This window comes from Mytilus californianus, unplaced genomic scaffold (genome assembly GCF_021869535.1).
Source record: "Mytilus californianus isolate M0D057914Y unplaced genomic scaffold, xbMytCali1.0.p SCAF_6, whole genome shotgun sequence".
Taxonomy (NCBI): Eukaryota; Metazoa; Mollusca; class Bivalvia; order Mytilida; family Mytilidae; genus Mytilus; species Mytilus californianus.
The window spans coordinates 107592548-107613876 of NW_026262712.1; the positions used below are offsets into that span (position 1 = coordinate 107592548).

A 21329-nucleotide genomic window follows, 5' to 3' on the forward strand; every position below is an offset into this window, starting at 1 on the left:
AAATATAGACTACTAGGGCAACCGGGCTCCGTGTAGTCCGTGCTCCGGAAGTCCGGGTGCTCCGGTAGTCCGGGTGCTCCGGTGATCCGGGCTCCTAGTGTTCCGTGCTCCTTACATAAATTTACTAGGGCACCATATGCAAATCATTAGGGCTCACTAGTCAAACAAAGAAATCTAATTATAACTCCTAATTAATATAATCTTTGATGATCTCTAACTGTATTAAATGGCTATGTGTGAAAATACAGATGTATGTAAACCTGATACAATCAGATAACACGCTTGACCTAACATATAAAAATGTTACACAGCCCCCCTCTTAACTATGAACTTCCACTGTTCAGTATACAGCATTATATAAAAAAAATATCTAATTAAATACTTTCCCTGTAACAGCGTTTTATTTCATTTCGGGGTTTATTTGGAAATGTAGATTATGTATCGAATCAATATCGGAAATATTTGTAATTTTTATCTATTGATATGCGTGTTTTTTCCTCCGATTTAATAAATTTGGGCCGTTTCTGGAAATCCACATGACATTTTATAGCAAAACCGCCATAGACCGGAAGTTTACTATCATATCCCTGTTTGATCTGCTACCTTTACACACAAAAAGAGCAATGGACGAAATGAATGAAATAGGAATAGGAATGACACCTGAACTGTTTGCTGCTGTATTTAATCTTTTATTGAAATTTTCACATGCCACAATGAACGAAATTAAACTGTCACTTTTGAACCCGTCTCTGATTTCCTGATTCCTGCATCAGAAAATCTTCTGTCTCATCCTAGCCCTAGGCCTCAAACCACTATTATTTTTATACGACCGCAAACAAAATTTTGTGGTCGTATATTGGTATGACGTTGGCGTCGTCGTCGTCGTCGTCGTCCGGCGTCGTCGTCGTCGTCCGGCGTCGTCGTCGTCGTTGTCGCCCGAAGACACATTAGTTTTCGCACTCTAACTTTAGTTTAAGTAGATATAAGAAGATGTGGTATGAGTGCCAATGAGACAACTCTCCATCCAAGTCAAAATTAACTTTGTGTTAATTAAGTGAATGGATCTCAATGAAATTTTACCATAAGGTTCAATACCACAAAAGGAAGGTGGGAATTGATTTTGGGGGTTATGGTACCAACAGTTAAGGAATTAGGGGCCAAAAATAAGCATTTTTGTAACTTCCAGACATAACTTATGTGTAAGTGTATGGATCTCTCTGACATTGTACCACAAGGTTCCATATCACAAACGGAATGCTTGGATTGATTTTGGGGGTAATTGCCTCCAAATTTTAGGAATTAGGGGCCAAAAAGGGGCAAAAAACAAGCATTTTTCTAGTTTCATGACAATAACTTGTGTGTACGTCTATGGATCTCTCTGACATTGTATCACAAGGTTCCATATCACAAAGGGAATGCTGGGATTGATTTTGGGGGTAATTGCCTCCAAATTTAAGGAATTAGGGGTCAAAAAGGGGCAAAAAACAAGCATTTTTCTAGTTTCATGACAATAACTTGTGTGTAAGTGTATGGATCTTTATGAAATTGTACTACAAGGTTCCATATCACAAAGGGAAAGCTGGAATTGAGTTTCGGGGAATTGCCCAAAAAGTTTAGGAATAAGGGGCCAAAAAGGGGCCAAAAATAAGCATTTTTCTAGTTTCCAGACAATAACTTGTGTTCAAGTGTATGGATCTCTCTGAAATTGTACTGCAAGGTACCATACCACGAAGGGAAGGCTGGGATTGATTTATGGGGTAATTCCCTCCAAATTTTAGGAATTAGGGGCAAAAAACAAGCATTTTTCTAGTTTCATGACAATAACTTGTGTGTAAGTGTATGGATCTTTATGAAATTGTACTGCAAGGTTCCATATCACAAAGGGTAAGCTGGGTTTGAGTTTGGTGGTAATTGCCCTAAACGTTTAGGAATTTGGAGCCAAAAAGGGGCCAAAAACAAGCATTTTTCTGGTTTCCAGACAATAACTTGTGTTCAAGTGTATGGATGTCTCTGAAATTGTACTGCAAGGTACCATACCACAAAGGGAAGGCTGGGATTGAGTTTGGGGGTGATGAATCATAAGGGGGTCCAAAAAATTTGGGGGGGGGGATTTTTTTTTCCTTTTTTTTCTTTAAAATTTTCCATTTTAATTTGGTTATTTCTGATTTATATATAAAAGCAAATAATAATGATATGGTTTGAATAGGTAAATTAAAAATTTTTAAGTTCTTAGACCACTTTCATTCTGTGTCAGAAACCTATGCTGTGTCAAATATTTAATTACAATCCAAATTCAGTGCTGTATCAAGCTTGAATGTTGTGTCCATACTTGCCCCCAACTGTTCAGGGTTCGACCTCTGTGGTCGTATGAAGCTGCGCCCCAGCGGAGCATTTTATTATCATTGTTGTTAGTGATTTTCTTTGTAAAATTTGTTAAATTGTTTTAAAAAATGTTTTAAATTTAGCAGGTAAATTAATTTGATAAACCGGTGCATTTTTTTTTCGGTAAGTTATAGCAGAGACATACATACATGTGTATATATGTCTCTGGTTATAGACCATTATTATTCATTAAGGTTCATCATAACCTTTTAGCATATATGGCTTCATTTACACCACAAATTTCGCTCTGGAAACAGACAAACCTGTGCACCTGGAAAAGTTTTAAACTTAAAGCATGACTGCACCTAGATATATAAAATTTAAATGCATTTTAAGGTTCATCATAACAAACGGACAAATATGGCTGTATTTACACGTCAAAAACTTCTCTGAGTACAGACTTACCTGTCCAGTTGGAAAAGTTTTAAGGCCTGGCATCCACTAGATATATAAAAGTTAAATGCATTTTATGTTTCAGAAAGATATAATCTTTTTGGGTTTTTGATGGGCATAAAAAAATTTTATGAACCTTAAAATATATCTAGGACTAGTCTGAGAAGATATGCATGTCCTAGCAAGGACGTACATGTATAACTAACGAGGATTTGTGTCTCCTGTTAACATATTGCGAATGGTGAGATTTGGATTTACTCACTTTATGTACAACTATGTGTGCTTCAACTAAATATTTCCGGGTAGTAGATGTATATTTTCTGTTTTGTTTTAACATTTTTTAATATGCAGGCAAAGTTAGAGTATTAACGTCTTCAATGTCCAATAAAAAAACAAATATAAAATTTTTGATTTTCTATCAAATATGTCTTCTTGCTTATAGGACCGTTAAAAAATGTATAAATTTCAAAGTTTATAAATTTTATTATTGAATTTTAATGCCAAATAACAATGATTGATTTTGATTAATTTTTAATTTAATTAAAACCTAATTTAGTTTGTGCATTTAACTTTGCCTTCCTAATTCCTGTGATGATTTATAATTAATTATAATCAAGAATAAATCTAATATACGTCCTTGGTCCCAGCAATGAATATCCATCACTGCTTTCTCTATTGGGCCCTTTATACACCCAAAGGGTAGGATATGTGTCTTGAGTAAACAAAAAAGACTAATTTCTATCCTACTTTTGCTTCGGTCAAATAACTACTTTTACTTTCATCACATCAATTTCCTCATATTTTACTTATTTCAATATACATGTATATCACAGCTCAAGGATAACTTAAATAGTTCTCTAATAAATACTCTATGTTATACTGAAATTCAGAAATTATTGTTACCGGTATGTTTTTAATGATTCGACTGGGTGAGTATCGCAATAATAAGAATTTGCATTCTAATATCTGATATATATTATTCAAACTCTACTTAGTGACTGCACACATTTTGAATTTGAAGATGCGTACCCTCTTTTTTTGACAAATCAAAATATTTATAAATATAAATAGCGTTTTGTACCATTAGAGTAAACTACAAATCCTCATTTTGATGACTTAAAATTGGAATAAAAAAGTTGTCATACAATTGGAAATTGCCAAAGTACCATGGTACATGCACAAATTGCCATATGTGTAGTATACATTGGTATAATCTTACTTCGAGACATGTGATTTTTCCAGATTTTGCTGATATGAAAAAACATTATCAGAAGTTAAAAGAAAATCTCCTGGAATTTTTATTAACAAGAGGCAGAAAACAGGCATGCATTTGATTGGCCTGATTTAAATTTTACAAAAAGTGGAGAACAATTAAGTAATTTGTTTTTGCAATTAGGCTTTTTAGACGGACAAAATGACAGAATTAGGGATTTTTTTTTGCATGTAGTTTGAGAATTGTTTTATATAGCATATAGTTGCTTCAATACATTTACTAAAACTTTATTTGGTCTCTGGTGGATACTTATATAGTTTTCTCACTGGTAATCATACTACATCTCCTTACTTTTATAAATGACATTATGTTGATACAAGATGGTATACCTAAAAATGAAAACTTATGTCACTCCATTGGTTGAATTCCAATGTTTTAGGAAATTGTGAGCCAATCATGGTGTTTTGTTGTACGCTTTTGAATATATTACCCAGAATGCATTAGATTCTGAAATGGCGAATTCACTTGATGTGATACCTGGCAATAACATAACTTTCCAGTCAGTCACAATAATTTGAAGTCTAGCTCTGGAAAACTGCAGTAAATATTTCTGCTTCATATTTAAAATTTATCGTAAAATTTTTATTCTAAAAATGCATAATTAAAATTCAATTATCTTTTATTTGTTTTCTATAACTATTAGCATTTACTTTTCCTTAGTGCTGGTTCCGCATGCACGATTAGAATGATACATTTTTTCTCATTGTTTGAGTGAATTTTTTATTTTACCTGGCTTGTCCAGTTCAATTGGTCCTACTGGTAATTTCTACTCAGTAAAGTTTTCCTTTCAAATCACTATATTCGTATGGTCATTATTCTAATCAGTTTTCTCTGAACAGATCATAATTTTTATTAAGTTGACGCGTCGTTCGACTTTATAATTCTTGAAATACCCGCCCACCCAGCCCTATTTTAACGTGAAAAAAAAAAAAAAAAAAAAAAAAAGAGTTTTATTCTGATTTTTAAAGGCAGTGCTTTAATGCCTTTCTAGTTGCCGGGTTAATCCTTCCTTCCGCGATATCCAACTTATCTACGTGGGGGGTCATTAGGCTCCAAGTAGATCCGGAAATGTTGAATTCTCTCCTCTTCTTATTGTGATATAAAATGTTTTTTGTTTCATTTCATTTACATTGGGAAATAGAGAAACGATCATTGTGTTTTGTTAGTTTTAAAAACTTTTGATATATTTGTATTTTGCATTATAAGCAGTCAACCGATTGACAAACTAGAATTATTTGAATTCCGTGTGGAAAGAGCTCGGGTTAATTTCGAGTGTTATCTGCAATCTAGATGTTTATAAATCATTTCAGTCGTTTATATAATAATTAAGAGTCGACTGAACATTAATTATATTATACAATTTAAAGCGCATTTCTGTTTATGCACGTGAACCCGTCTAACGTTATTGTTATTTCGCAGTTATATAAAGTAGCAAATTATCGTTCCTGAATAGGTGGCGCCGTGGTAACCGATCCTGTTCCTCAACTTCCGGTTTCTGCACTGTGCAACTATTTCAGTTACATTTTAAATTAACGATGCCAAGTACTTGTTGTTGTGTACCTGGATGTCATTTAAGAGAAGGACATGCATTTCCAAATGACTTAAAAAGAAGGAAAAGTTGGATCAACGCCATGGCCCAAACGCAGATTGGACGAGAACACGATTTCATCGTGGAGTCCATCTCAATCAGCTGTTGTTTGCAAGGCACATTTTACTGAAAAAGACTACGTGCAGGAAACTATTCATGGTAAAACTCTATTTTCTTTTTGAAATATATAGTTATATATGTAATCGCCATGCGAATAAACCAAAGCCTGTTTACAACCGCAATTATCGTTTTAGAATAAAAGGGGGTGGTTAATTCAAGACGTCATAATTTTTTGGATTACGATTCAATGTGATCTGTTTGAGATTTTTTGGTGATTGCTACAGTTATAATGATTTCTTACAAGAGGTATATCATACTGAGAATTATTTTAGCACTAATTATGCTAATGTAGTAATGACAGGAATGCATAATCTATGCCTCATAGACTTTCTTGAAAAATATCAATGACAATGTTAACAGGAACAAAACAATGACATGCTCTCATCAATATTATAGTTATTTAGGTACAAACAATGTACGTTTGTTGCATAAGTCTCTCATTGTTTGTCCTTTGGATTTACATAACATACATTGAATCAGGCAAACATAGTTTTATCCAGATTGTAATGAATAAATCTAGTTAATATTTCGCCAGGTAATACAAAGTATACATTGCTAATGGAAGTTCATTTAATTATCAAAAAACTAATGTTTTATAACCTTTTTCAGGGCGCAAACCCACCATACAGAGACCTAAGTCTACTGCCATTCCCAGCCTATTTTCCTGGACCAAGCAAGAGACTGAATCGTCCGCAAAAAGAAAAATCAGGGCAGTTTCCTGTGAAAACAAAAGAACTAAACTTGATGAATATTGTAGTAGAAATCTAGAGGAAAGTTTTGATTGTAAAGTTGGTTTTCCTAAAGAAGTCATTCATACTGCAGAAAGGATTTATGACTGTCCACCACCAACTGCTGAGCTAATGTTGAGCTTCAAAGATGGAATTACGCAAACACCATCAATGTCTATGTTTTCAGCAGAGAATTTTGAAATGAAGACACGTGACACAGCCATGCATTTTTATACCAGTTTAGAGTTGTATACTAAATTTTTATTTGTTTTGACCACACTTGGTCCAACAGCACATTGTTTGAGATACATATATTTTCAAATTGATAGGGTGTCAGTTGAAAATCAGTTTTTTTATGACTTTGATGAAATTGAGGCATTATACAACCAACTTTGAACTTTCTAGATTCTAGATTGAATCTAGTGTTAAGAATATTGTGTATATACATGGATTGTTTTTATGCCTAAACAGTGGTGTGAGGCTAACACTTGGCCATCTAGTGGTTTAGTCAGGCATTTTTCGCCATCCAACTTCAAATTAAAGTTTCCTACGACTTGGATTATTATTGACAGCACAGAATATCCCGTGATAAAACTAAAGCTCCTAGAGCTCAGGCAACCTTTTCATCATATAAAAACAGAAACACTGAAAATACTTGTATGTTCGACGCCTGGTGGTTTAGTCAACTATGTCTCTACTGCATATGTTGGTTCTACCAGTGACTATGAAATAGTTGAAAGATGTAGAATACAAAATGTAGTTCAGTTATGTGATCCAGGTGACAGTGTGATGGCAGACAAAGGTTTAAATGTGCAAGATTTGTTTGCTAACTTTTTTCAAAAAAAGAAACAGAATTAGTTCCAAAACTCTTATACGGGATAGAAAAGTCTCCAATTAACATGTGCACATAGAGCGAATTATTGGACTTGGCAAAACATACAAAATTCTAACAAATCCTATGAATGGAACTGAAACAAAACTTTCATCTGAAATAACATTTAGTTGTTTTATGTTGTGTAATTTTAAAACTTGTATTGTGCCAAAGGATGCAGAAATAAAAGTGACGCAATGAATTTTGTTCTGATATATATATATTTATAATTACATGCACATGTAAATTGTAATGCATATAAAAATAAGGAGATGTGGTATGATATTCAGTGAGTTTATCGAATTAAAGTGCATAAGAAATGGGTTTAAGCAGTTACAGGTGTTACTGTCACCGTACAATCTCCAACAATGAGAAAAACTTGTACCGTGTAAAAAATTTCAGAGATCTTACCACTAAGTTTTGTTGTCTCACATTGACTTTGGTGAATTGTTTATATCTGTTGATGTAAATATAAAAAAGAAGATGTGGTATGATTGCCAATGAGATAGGTCTCTTGTAACTCTCACAAGAGACCAAATGACACAGAAATTAACAGCTATAGGTCACAGTATGGCCTTCAACAATGAGCAAAGCCCATACCGCATAGTCAGCTATAAAAGGCCCGAAATGACAATGTAAAACAATTCAAACAAGAAAACTAACGGCCTACTTTATGTACAAAAAATGAACGAATATAACAAATATGCAACACATAAACAAACGACAACCACTGAATTACAGGCTCCTGACTTGGGACAGGCACATACATGTACATACAGAATGTGTCGGGGTTAAACATGTTAGCGGGATCCCAACCTTCCCCCTAACCTGGGACAGTGGTGTAACAGTACAATATAAGAACGAACTATAAAAATCACTTGAAAGAGGCTTAACTCATCAGATGGATAAATACAAATACAAGTGGATGTGGTCGGGTAGTTGTACATACAAACAAGAAAAAGACAGAAAGTACAGATCTGAGAGTATTTGCAGTTACTGACAGCTAGTTCAAAGCCACTAACAACTGATATAAAAATCTTGCATCTAAGACTAAATTATCAATCCGTAAGCTCCCTATAGAATTTTATAAATTTTAGATTTTACATTTCTGAGTTATGGTGTTTTATTGGGATTTTCCAGTTTTTGTCGAGCCTGCGACTTTTGTCGCAGAAAGCTCGACATAGGGATAGTGATGTGGCGGCGGCGGCGTTAGCTTACTTCTTAAAAGCTTTATATTTTAGAAGGTGGAAGACCTGGATGCTTCATACTTTGTATATGGATGCCTCATGTTACGAAGTTTCCGTCAGCCACATGTCCAATGTCCTTGACCTCATTTTCATAGTTCAGTGACTACTTGAAAAAAAAGTTAACATTTTTTGTAATGTTAAATTCTCTCTTATTATAAGTAGTAAGATAACTATGTTTGGTATGTGAGACCTTGCAAGGTCCTCATGCCCGTCAGACAGTTTTCACTTGACCTCGACCTCATTTCATGGATCAGTGAACAAGGTTAAGTTTTGGTGGTCAAGTCCATATCTCAGATACTATAAGCAATAGGTCAAGTATATTCGGTGTATGGAAGGACTGTAAAGTGTACATGTCCAACTGGCAGGTGTCATCTGACCTTGACCTCATTTTCATGGTTCAGTAGTTATAGTTAAGTTTTTGTGTTTTGGTCTGTTTTTCTTATACTGTATGCAATAGGTCTACTATATTTGGTGTATGGAATGATTGTAAGATGTATATGTCTAGCTGGCAGGTGTCATTTGACCGTGACCTCATTTTCATGGTTCAGTGGTCAAAGTTAAGATTTTGAGTTTTGGTCTTTTTTTCTAATACTATATGCAATAGGTCAACTATATTTGGTGTATGGAAATATTTTATGATCTTTATGTCAGTCGCGCAAGTTTTATTTGACCTTGACCTCATTTTCACAGTTCATTGCTCTGTTAAGTTTTTATACGCCCATTTACGGGACGTATTATGGTATACCGTTGTCCGTCTGTCAGTCCGTCGTCAACATGTCGGACATTAACTCAAAAATGCTTTTACCAATTTGCATAAAACTTTGGTGAATTGTTTATATCTATTGACGTGAGCTCCCTTTCATTTTTAGCTCACCTGACCTGAAAGGTCAAGTGAGCTTTTCTCATCACTTTGCATCCGTCGTCCGTAAACTTTTACAAAAATCTTCTCCTCTGAAACTACTGGGCCAAATGCACCCAAACTTAATCACAATCATCATTCAAGTATCTAGTTTAAAAAATGTGTCCGGTGACCCGGCCAACCAACCAAGATGGCCGCCATGGCTGAAAATAGAACATAGGGTTAAAATGTAGATTTTGGCTTATATCTCTGAAACCAAAGCATTTAGAGCAAATCTGACTTAGGTAAAATTGTTTATCAGGTCAAGATCTATCTGCCCTGAAATTTTCGGATGAATCAGACAACCCGTTGTTGGGTTGCTGCCCCTGAATTGGTAATTTTAAGAAAATTTTGCAGCTTTTGGTTATTATCTTGAATATTATTATAGATAGAGATAAACTGTAAACAGCAATAATGTACAGCAAAGTTAGATCTACAAATAAGTCAACATGACCAAAATTGTCAATTGACCCCTTAAGGAGTTATTGCCCTTTATAGTCAATTTTTTTCAAATTTTCATAAATTTTGTAAATTTTTGTAAATGTTTACAAAATATTTTCCACTGAAACTACCGGGCCAAGTTCATTATAGATAGAGATAATAGTAAGGAGCAAGAATGTTCAGTAAAGTAAGATCTACAAACACATCACCATCACCAAAACACAATTTTGTCATGAATCCATCTGTGTCCTTTGTTTAATATGCACATAGACCAAGGTGAGCGACACAGGCTCTTTAGAGCCTCTAGTTTATAAAATTTAGATTTTACATTTCCGAGTTATGGGGTTTTATTCATTAAAAAAAGGGGGATTTTCCAGTTTTCGGACAATAAGTCAAGAATGCTTTCACCAACTTGCAAGAAATTGTGGTGAATTGTTTATATCTATTGACATGAGCTCCCTTTCGATTTTTATAAATTTTAGATTTTACGTTTCCGAGTTACAGGGTTTTCTTCATAAAAAAAGGGGGGATTTTCCAGTTTTCGGACAAAAACTCTAAAATGCTTACAGCAATTCTTATGAAACTTTGGTGAATTGTTTGTATGTATTGATGTAAGCTCCCTTTAGAATTTTATAAATTTTACATTTTACATTTCTGAGTTATGGGGTTTTATTCATTAAAAAAAGGGGTGATTTTCCAGTTTTCGAACAATAACTCAAATATGCTGTCACCAATTCTCATGAAACTTTGGTGAATTGTTTATATCTATTGTTGTAAGCTCCCTTTTTATTTTCATAAATTTCTAATATGACATTGAGAATTAATTGAACTTTATTTGTTTATAGTCTGACAACAGGTTTACTAAGTATTGCACAACAGCAAGAAATCTTTAATTGCATATTCAATTCATATAACCAATTTCAAGATCTTTGACTACATTTATTCAGAAACCTATAATATGTCAAATATTTAATTACAATCCAAATTCAGACCTGAATCAAGCTTGAATATTGTGTCCATTTTTGCCCCAACTGTTCAGGGTTTGACCTCTGCGGGCGTATCTAGTTGTGTTTTGGTCTGTTTTTCTTAAACTATAAGCAATAGGTCAACTATATTTGTTGTATGGAAGAATTGTTAGCTGTACATGCCTGCCTGGCATGGTTCATCTGACCTTGACCTCATTTTCATGGTTCATTGGTCAATGTTTAGTTTTCTTGGTTAATGTTAAGTTTATGTGACAGTTGTAATAAAGCTTTATATTAAGGGCTATCAACACAATATCAGTGATTAGTAAAGAAGGCGAGACATTTCAGCGTGTGCACTGTTGTTGGACAACAACTCAAAAATGCTTTAAGCAGTTCGCATGAAACTTGGGTGAATTATTTATAGCTATTGATGTAATCTCCCTATAGATTTTCATAAATTTCAAATATGACATTGAGAAGAAATTGAACTTTATTCTTTATAGTCTGGCAACAGATTTATTAAGTATTGCGCAACAGCACAGTTTATTGCACAACAGCAAGAAATCTTTAATTGAATATAAATTCAATTCATATAACCGATTTCAAGTTCTTTGACTACATTTATTCAGAAACTATAATATGTAAAATATTTAATTACAATCCAAATACAGACCTGTATCAAGCTTGAATATTGTGTCCATTTTTGCCCCAACTGTTCAGGGTTGGACCTCTGCGGTGTATCCAGCTGCGCTCAGCGAATCAGTTTATTTCTTAATTAAGAACTCCTTTTTTCATTCATAAATTACTTTAAACTTGGAAATATAATTTTGCTTGGAGTTATAGTTTCTAAAAAAGTATTGTCATTGAAAGAGTTGACATGTTGCAATGTACATTTATTCTACATAGTTCTATGGTACCAAATCAAAAGTTTATATAAAAGAAAGAAGTCAAAGGTTTCCCATCACAGTTTAGTTACATACATTTTTTTTGTACCTGAGGTCGTTGAATATAGATCATTATATAAATAAGGAGATGTGTTATGATTGCCAATGAAACAACTATCATCCATACTTACCAGTAACAAACCACATTTGCAGAGTTGAATAAAATACAGTTGATAACATTTACTTATTTCTAAAAAGAAAATGCCTAACTATTTTAAACAGTATTTGAATATCAATTATATGGTCATTTTTATAAACTTCCTGTTACAAAACTTTGAATTTTTCGAAAAACTAAGGATTTTCTTATCCAAGGAATAGATTACCTTAGCCGTATTTGGCACAATTTTTTGGAATTTTGGGTCCTCAATGCTCTTCAACTTTGTACTTGTTTGGCTTTATAACTATTTTGATCTGAGCGTCACTGATTAGTCTTATGTAGACGAAACGCGAGTCTGGCGTATTAAATTATAATCCTGGTACCTTTGATAACTAATTTGACTATAAACATAGATAAAAAAGGTACAAACTGGATATAATGCACAAGTTCATAAACAAGTGAGAACAAACGCCTTCATATAGTGCTCAGAATATGACATTCATAAAACTTGTTCAATATCATTAGAGAACTCTAAATCTTAAATACTGAAAGCCACCTCTGATAAGTACACTGTACTATGCAAGATAATGATATAACTGGACTAAAAATACACACAACCTGTAATTAACTGCCTTTACAGCGCTTTCACGCTTTGATTTTTTCTCCCGTGTGTTTAGCGGGTTTTTTGAAAGATAGGTTTTTGTACCTTCTGTTTGAGTAAGTTACATGTACTTGTATTGTGACTGTCATTTGTTTTTGTATTGTGTGTATAGTTTATGTTATGTAGACCTGTAAGTTTTTGTGATCTAAGCCTAATAAATGTTTTTACATACTTTTCTTTTGTTTGAAATTTGCCAGAGAGAGTTAAAAGATTGAAGAGTAATTCTGCAGTTAAAGAGATTTTATGGTTAAAAGTTGACCAAATAAAACAATACCATTCAAACTGTTACAGGTTGATCAGCTTTTGAGAATTTTCCCACCTCCTTGCTTTTGTACTTTTGTTGAAAAATTTTGTACAATATTTAAGGAATGACTGTAATATTTCTTCTTTCTTTGAAGAAATAACATCAAAAATGTGGTGCACACTGAATAACCCATGTAGAGGGTTATTTAAAAGTGTGCACCACATTTTTTATGTTATTTCGAATAGACAGAAAACATATTACAGTCATTCCTTATAATTTAATTCTAAAAAGGAGTAAATCATGATGAAAACGTTGATGACGTCACGGTCAAATGACAAAATTGTGTCTATGAGCTGATAGACAAAAAACACTTTCAGCAAATCAGAAGACGTGTTACATCCAAAATTAAATTATATAGTAGTATAAAAGTAAGAAGATGTGGTATGATTGCCAATGAGACAACTATCCACTAGAGTTCAAATAATGTGGAAGTAAGCAATCAGAGGTCAGTGACTGGTCACCATACAACCTTCAACAATGAGAAAAAACTATCTGTATAGTCAGCTATAAAACACCCAGACCTGAAAAAATGAAACAATTCAAAGAGAAAACAAACACCTGATTCATAACAATTGAAATCAATTGATGAAAAACAAATATGACAGACAACCACTGAATTACTTTATTAGATGTTGCAGCATCAGCAGGCGATGGGAGGTTTTATGTTTCCTGGAGAATCAGATGAGGATGAAGATGAAGAAAATGAGGAAGAAATACAAAGTAATATAATTGTAGCTAAGAAATGTATAATTAAAGCTAAGTTCAATAGAATGCTTTATGAAAATAATGCCATTAAAATATACATCAAACCAGTAAAAAGAGACATTGTGTTTACATACAAATAACATCAATAAGAGAGCCACTTAGCCTAACAACACAAAATGAGCATGCAAAGGTCACCTCATTAGTGAGATGACAATGAAAAGAGTAAAATAACAAAAATACCGAACTCCAAGGAAAATTCAAAACAGAAAGTCCCTTATCAAATGGCAAAATCAAAATCTCAAACAAATCAAACGAATGGAAAACATATATCTGACTTGGTAAAGGCATTTTTGTATGTATAAAATGGTGGATTAAACCTAGTTGAAACTCATACCATATTGTATGCTTTCCAAAAAAGCTAAACATTAATTCTAAATTCCAGAAAATAATTTGAAAGATTTTTGTTTTTCTTCACATTTTTTATACATGTTCATATTGTTGATTACCTATATTTAGAAAAAAAAACCCCTGAAATTTTAATTAATTGGGATGAAATGCTAAACTGCAATTTCACTAGAAGCATAAAACCAAATGTTGGAGATAATTTGAAATTAAGTTTTTATAAAGATAGTTTTAAATTGTAAACTCATTTTTAGCTCACCTGGCCCAAAGGGCCAAGTGAGCTTTTCTCATCACTTGGCGTCCGTCGTCCGTCGTCCTGCGTCCGTCGTCCGTAAACTTTTACAAAAATCTTCTCCTCTGAAACTACAGGGCCAAATTTGACCAAACTTGGCCACAATCATCATTGGGGTATCTAGTTTAAAAAATGTGTCCGGTGACCAGGCCAACCAACTAAGATGGCCGCCATGGCTAAAAATAGAACATAGGGGTAAAATGTAGATTTTGGCTTATATCTCTGAAACCAAAGCATTTAGAGCAAATCTGACATTGGGTAAAATTGTTTATCAGGTCAAGATCTATCTGCCCTGAAATTTTCAGATGAATCTGACAACCCGTTGTTGGGTTGCTGCCCCTGAATTGGTAATTTTAAGGAAATTTTGCCGTTTTTGGTTATTATCTTGAATATTATTATAGATAGAGATAAACTGTAAACAGCAATAATGATCAGCAAAGTAAGATCTACAAATAAGTCAACTTGACCAAAATGGTCAGTTGACCCCTTTAGGAGTTATTGCCCTTATAGTCAATTTTTAACCATTTTTCGTAAATTTTTGTAATCTTTTACAAAAATCTTCTCCTCTGAAACTACTAAGACAAATTTAACCAAACTTGTCCACAATCATCATTAGGGTATCTATATAAAAAAATGTGTCCGATGACCCCACCTGTGAACAAAGATGGCCGACATGGCTAAAAAATAGTACATAGAGTAAAATGCAGCTTTTGAACAGATACATCATGTTAAGGAGGGGTATTTGCGAAAAATACCAGTCGAGAGAATGTTAAATTTCGCGAGCCGTAAGGCGAGCGAAATTCATTCTCAAGACTGGTATTTTTCGCAAATACCCCTCAAGAACATGCTATATCTGTTTAATTACACCGAATGTTAACGTACAAAACGCATTGATGATCGTGACATAAAACGCATTGATGATCATGACATTACAAGCGTCCAGTCGGATAGAGTATTTTTTGGCAAATACCACGGCAGATAGGGTAAAAAAGGCATATCCTTTTTGCATATACCCCGGCGCTGTTTAAAAATGAACGATATTCATTTGATAAAAGTAAATTGGTGAAAAATACACTGGCTATCAACCAATCAAAACCCAGGATTCTTACATAAGGTGTAATTATGGCTCATATCTCTGAAACCTAAGCATTTAGAGCAAATCTGACAAGGATAAAATTGTTCATTAGGTCAAGATCTATCTGCCCTGAAATTTTCAGACCAATCAGGCAACACATTGTTGGGTTGCTGCCCCTGAATTGGTAATTTTAAGAAAATTTTGCAGCTTTTGGTTATTATCTTGAATATTATTATAGATAGAGATAAACTGTAAACAGCAATAATGTACAGCAAAGTAAGATCTACAAATAAGTCATCTTGACAAAAATTGTCAATTGACCCTTAAGGAGTTATTGCCCTTTATAGTCAATTTTTTACAATTTTCATAAATTTTGTAAATTTTTGTAAATTTTTACAAAATATTTTCCACTGTAACTACTGGGCCAAGTTCATTATAGATAGAGATAATTGTTAGCAGCAAGAATGTTCAGTAAAGTAAGATCTACAAACACATCACCATCACACAATTTTGTCATGAATCCATCTCTGTCCTTTGTTTAATATGCACATAGACCAAGGTGAGCGACACAGGCTCTTTAGAGCCTCAAGTTTTTTTAAATGTAAATAGTACATACATAATGATGATTGTGTTTTACTTACTACTCAACTGATAATTTGTGTGTTTTTATATTTTTGCGGTCGTATATTGGTATCACGTCATCGTCAGCGTCGTCATCATCAGCGCCGTCCGAAGACATTTGGTTTCCGGACAATAACTTTAGTAATTGTGAATAGAAATCTATGAAACTTAAACACAAGGTTTATAACCACAAAAGGAAGGTTGGGATTGATTTTGGGGGTTATAGTCCTAACAGTTTAGGAATTAGGGGCCAGAAAGGGGCCCAAATAAGCATTTTTCTAGTTTCCAGACAATAACTTGTGGAATGGTGTATGGATCTCTCTGAAATTATACCACAAGTTTCCATACCACAAAGGGATGGTTAGGATTGGCTTTTGGGGGTTATGGCTCAAACCGTTTAGGATTTAGGGGCGAAAAAGGGGGATAACAAGGGTTGCCTGGTTAATGGACAATTAAAAAAAAGTACAATGTTATGTTTGGATTACCTCCCTTACACTGCTTTTGAATTATGTATAAAGAAATGTTGTATTGTCTTGAGGTGATTAGCTGTCAATTTATTTTTAGAAGTTACTATTTAAAAATGCTGATTAAGGAATATTAATTTTGGCCATGATTATGTACAATGTATGTCATTTTCTATTTTAAGACTTTTATGATGTTTTTAAATGGGTAATTATGGTTGCAAACTCCATTGGAAATTTGAATTGAGATTATGACCATATCTTGAGGGACAGAATGTTTTTTTTTGGGAAAAGGGGGGGGGGGGGGGAGGTGAAAAAAAAGGGGGGGGGGGGTTAAAAAGAAATTGTGAGGGGGGACAATTTTTTCTCATTTCAGATTTATGAAATTAAAAAGAAAATTTCTTCAAATATTTTTTTTTTGCAAAAAAAAAGGGGGGGGGGGGATTTTTTTTTTGGGGGGGTCAATTCGCAACAGCATAGTGTATTGCACAAAAGCCAAAAAAAAGGGGGGGTAATTTTTTTTTTTTGGGGGGGGTCAATTCGCAACAGCATAGTGTATTGCACAAAAGCAAAAAATTGAATATAAATTAAAATCACATAACCAATTCTAAGTTCTTTGACTACAGTTATTCTGTGTCAGAAACCTATTATGTGTCAAATATTTAATTACAATCCAAATTCAGACCTGTATCAAGCGCGAATATTGTGTCCATTTTTGCCCCAACTGTTCAGGGTTGGACCTCTGCGGTCGTATCCAGCTGCGCTTGGCGAAACAATTTATTATAAGTATGTCTATATACACAACGTATGCATACTCATCACTTATAAATATGTGTATATACACAACGTATGCATACTCATCACTTATAAATATGTGTATATACACAACGTATGCATACTCATCACATTTGTTTCTTTTTTAAACAATTCATATGATTTATATGGATCTGTTCCAATGATTATTGAAAATAAATGATTTGGATTTGAATATATATTTTTAATGTTCAGCCTATATATTTTTCGGAATTTTCAGATGATCCAAAGAAAAGAATATTATGGGCTGCAGAAAATAATCATTTAGATATAGCAGACTCATTGCTACAGACAGACCCAGAATTGATCAAATCTTGTGATGATGACATGTATACTCCACTTCATAGAGCATGTTATAATGGTCATGTTGATATGGTTAAGGTAGGAATGAAGTAAAAGGAATGAAAAGAGATCATTTGAACATTTACATTATCAGTAACAGCTAAACTCCCTCCATTGATTGGATTTTCGTGAATTTTATAGGTAGTTAAACCACATTCAAAGAAGAACACATTTTTCAAAGGCTTGTGTACTTACTTTGGCAAAACACCGAAATAAAATATCTATGAAAATACAAATTTTTTTCAATCAACGAAAATTTATATTAACGAAAATAAATGAATCCACAGTATGTTACCAATCTGAACCAAGCTTTCAAATTTTAATACAAAAATCAATTGAATGTTCTCAATGAAGAATCATCTTCTTTTTTTGTTATCAAATGACAAACATGGCAACCAAAGAAAAATCTTAATTTTTAGGCATTATTTGGCCAAGAGAATGGTCAAGTTTAACATTTAACATAGTCACCAGGTGAACATAACATAGCCTTTCAAGGCTTTTTGTCGAGCCTTCGACTTTTGTCGAAAAAGCGAGACATAGCGATCCTACATTCCGTCGGCGTCGTCGGCGTCCACAAATATTCACTCTGTGGTTAAAGTTTTCGAAATTTTAATAACTTTCTTAAACTATTCTGGATTTCTACCAAACTTGGACAGAAGCTTGTTTATGATCATAAGATAATATTCAAAAGTAAATTTTGTAAAAAAAAAATTCCATTTTTTCCGTATTTTACTTATAAATGGACTTAGTTTTTCTGCCAGGAAACATTACATTCACTCTGTGGTTAAAGTTTTTGAAATTTTAATTACTTTCTTAAACTATCCTGGATTTGTACCAAACTTGGAAAGAAGCTTGTTTATGATCATAAGATAGTATCCAGAAGTAAATTTTGTAAAAAAAAAAATCAATTTTTTCCGTATTTTACTTATAAATGGACTTAGTTTTTCTGCCAGTTAACATTACATTCACTCTGTGGTTAAAGTTTTTAAAATTTTAACAACTTTCTTAAACTATCCTGGATTTGTACCAAACTTGGACAGAAGCTTGTCTATGATTAAAAGCTAGTATCTAAAAGGAAATTTTGTTAAAATTTTGTTCCATTTTTTCCGTATTTTACTTATAAATGGACTTAGTTTTTCTTCCAGTTAACATTACATAACAGTCTGCAGTTTAAGTTTTTAAAACATTTATTAGATTCATAAACTATCCTGGATTTTTACCAAACTTGGACAGAAGCTACTTACAATCAAAAGATAGTATAGAGAGGAATATTTTTATTAATTTTTTTCCTCAATTTTGTTGAGCCTGTGATTAACAGCAAAAGTAGGCGAGACACTGGGTTCCGCGGAACCCTTACGAATTTTTTAATTTTAGAATTGAGAATGGAAACGGGGAATGTGTCAAAGAGCAGAAAACAACCCAAGGCCACCAATGGGTCTGTTTGTTTGATTGGTTTTCCGTTTTTTTTTAATTGACTAATATTTTTACAATCTCGCTGTTCACATGATTAAATTTAGCTAGAAGACAACTGAAAAATCATGGACATGTAATTTAGATTATTATGTCTATTAACAACATTCACATTGTCAATAGATAAAGTAAATGATTTCTCATTTTGAAAGACATACATGTATTGGTTTGTAAAGTACAATTGCTTTTTGCTCCGTTTGCTGTAGATTCAGTCTGCATTTCTCTCCTTACTGATGAGACAGAAACCAAACAACACAAAAACCTGACATCAAGTATAGACACAGGTGTACATGATATATCATGTGAATAAATTCAACAGAGCCTATCAAAGATATACTTTTTATTTACAGTTATTGATTAGAAATAATGCAGATATTAAAGCTATGACAACAGATGGATGGCAACCAATACACAGTGCTGCACGATGGAATCAGTCAGCAGTTATTCAAGTTTTACTGGAACATAATGCAGATATAAATGCACAGACAAATGGTGGTCAAACACCGCTACATCTAGCTTCTTCCTGTAAAGATACTCGAGAGACAATAATATTGCTATTGTCCAATTCCAACACTGATAGAACTATTTCAAACAATCTTGGTGAAACTGCAGAAACAATTTGTAAAAGAACAAGTGCACTTTGTAAATTATTTGATGAAATAAAAACTTAGAATGTATAATAATTGTTACAAAATCTTAAGAGATAAAACTATTAATATGTGTCTGTAGAATTGTTGATTAATAACCAGGAGCAGAAAATTTCAAACAATAGCTAATGATCTATTGCCATCACTTGCTGTCTGTTGTTAACATCATACTGCAAAATTTTACTGCAAACAACCTATAGGACATGTTGTGATAAAAGTTGTTTCTTGATCTGTCAGGATATTGTGGTATTATTAAACTCCTGAAGTTTGCCTCATAGATTTCTCCAAGTCTTTAATGTAATTGAGGAAGCTCATTGAAAACAAAAAATTGAAATAAAAATGTACTATATATAGATGTAATTAATTACTAAGGCATACAAGCTGTTACTGATTGTGGCAGTGTTCTAACTATGGCATACCAGCTGTTACTAGTTGTGGCAGTGTTCTAACTATGCCATGCTAGCTGTTACTAGTTGTGGCAGTGTTCTTACTATGGCATACCAGCTGTTACTTGTTGTGACAGTGTTCTTACTATGGCATACCAGCTGTTACTTGTTTCGGCAGTATTCTAACTATGGCATACTAGCTGTTACTAGTTGTGGCAGTGTTCTTACTATGGCATACCAGCTGTTACTTGTTGTGGCAGTGTTCTAACTATGGCATACCAGCTGTCACTAGTTGTGGCAGTGTTCTAACTATGACATGCCAGCTGTTACTAGTTGTGTTCTAACTAAAGTATACCAGCTGTTTTTATTTGTTGTAGGGTTTTAGTTCTGGTAGTGTTCTAGTTGTGGTAGTGTTCTAAGTTCTAACTAAGGTATACCACCTCTTTCTAGTGGTGGCAGTGTTCTTATTACGGCATACCAGCTGTTACTAGTTCTGGCAGTGTTCTAACTAAGTCAAACTATGCTATTGCTAGTTGATTTAGTGTTCTTACTATGACATACTAGCTGTTACTAGTTGTGGTAGTGTTCTAACTAAGGCACACTATTCTGTTACTAGTTGACTTAGTGTTCTATCTATGGCATTCCAGCTGTTACTTGTTGTGACAGTGTTCTTACTATGGCATACCAGCTGTTACTTGTTTTGGCAGTATTCTAACTATGGCATACTAGCTGTTACTAGTTGTGGCAGTGTTCTTACTATGGCATACCAGCTGTTACTTGTTGTGGCAGTGTTCTAACTATGGCATACTAGCTGTCACTAGTTGTGGCAGTGTTCTAACTATGACATGCCAGCTGTTACTAGTTGTGTTCTAATTAAGGTATACCAGCTGTTTTTAATTGTTGTAGGGTTTTAGTTCTGGTAGTGTTCTAGTTGCAGTAGTGTTCTAAGTTCTAACTAATGAATACAATATTATTAAAAAAGATGTAGGAACAATGTCAAAAAGACAACTCTAACCTGGGACAAAATGGCGTTAAATAAAAATACGTACACAGGTAAATTTAAATATAACAATATTGTTGTTAGGAGTACGGAAACATTTTTTACAAAATAAATAAATTTGTTGTACACAGTACGAGTACAGAAGTGAAAACTTATCGTCATAATACATACTTATCAAAGGTGGTACATATTAAAAATAGTGA

General features: G+C 33.5%; 1 protein-coding gene and 1 long non-coding RNA gene across 2 annotated transcripts; both read left to right on the forward strand.

Moving 5' to 3' along the window:
- Window positions 1–571: 571 nt before the first annotated feature.
- Window positions 572–19815, forward strand: LOC127704300 (ankyrin repeat domain-containing protein 49-like). Its single transcript, XM_052208309.1, has 4 exons — window positions 572–677; window positions 13542–13632; window positions 17502–17662; window positions 19444–19815. Exons 1-4 carry the CDS (start codon window positions 624–626, stop codon window positions 19762–19764), a joined length of 627 nt encoding a protein of 208 aa, XP_052064269.1. The 5' UTR covers window positions 572–623; the 3' UTR covers window positions 19765–19815.
- Window positions 5523–7557, forward strand: LOC127704313 (uncharacterized). Its single transcript, XR_007983215.1, has 2 exons — window positions 5523–5795; window positions 6366–7557. It is a non-coding gene; the product is annotated as an uncharacterized LOC127704313 (long non-coding RNA).
- Window positions 19816–21329: the final 1514 nt, after the last annotated feature.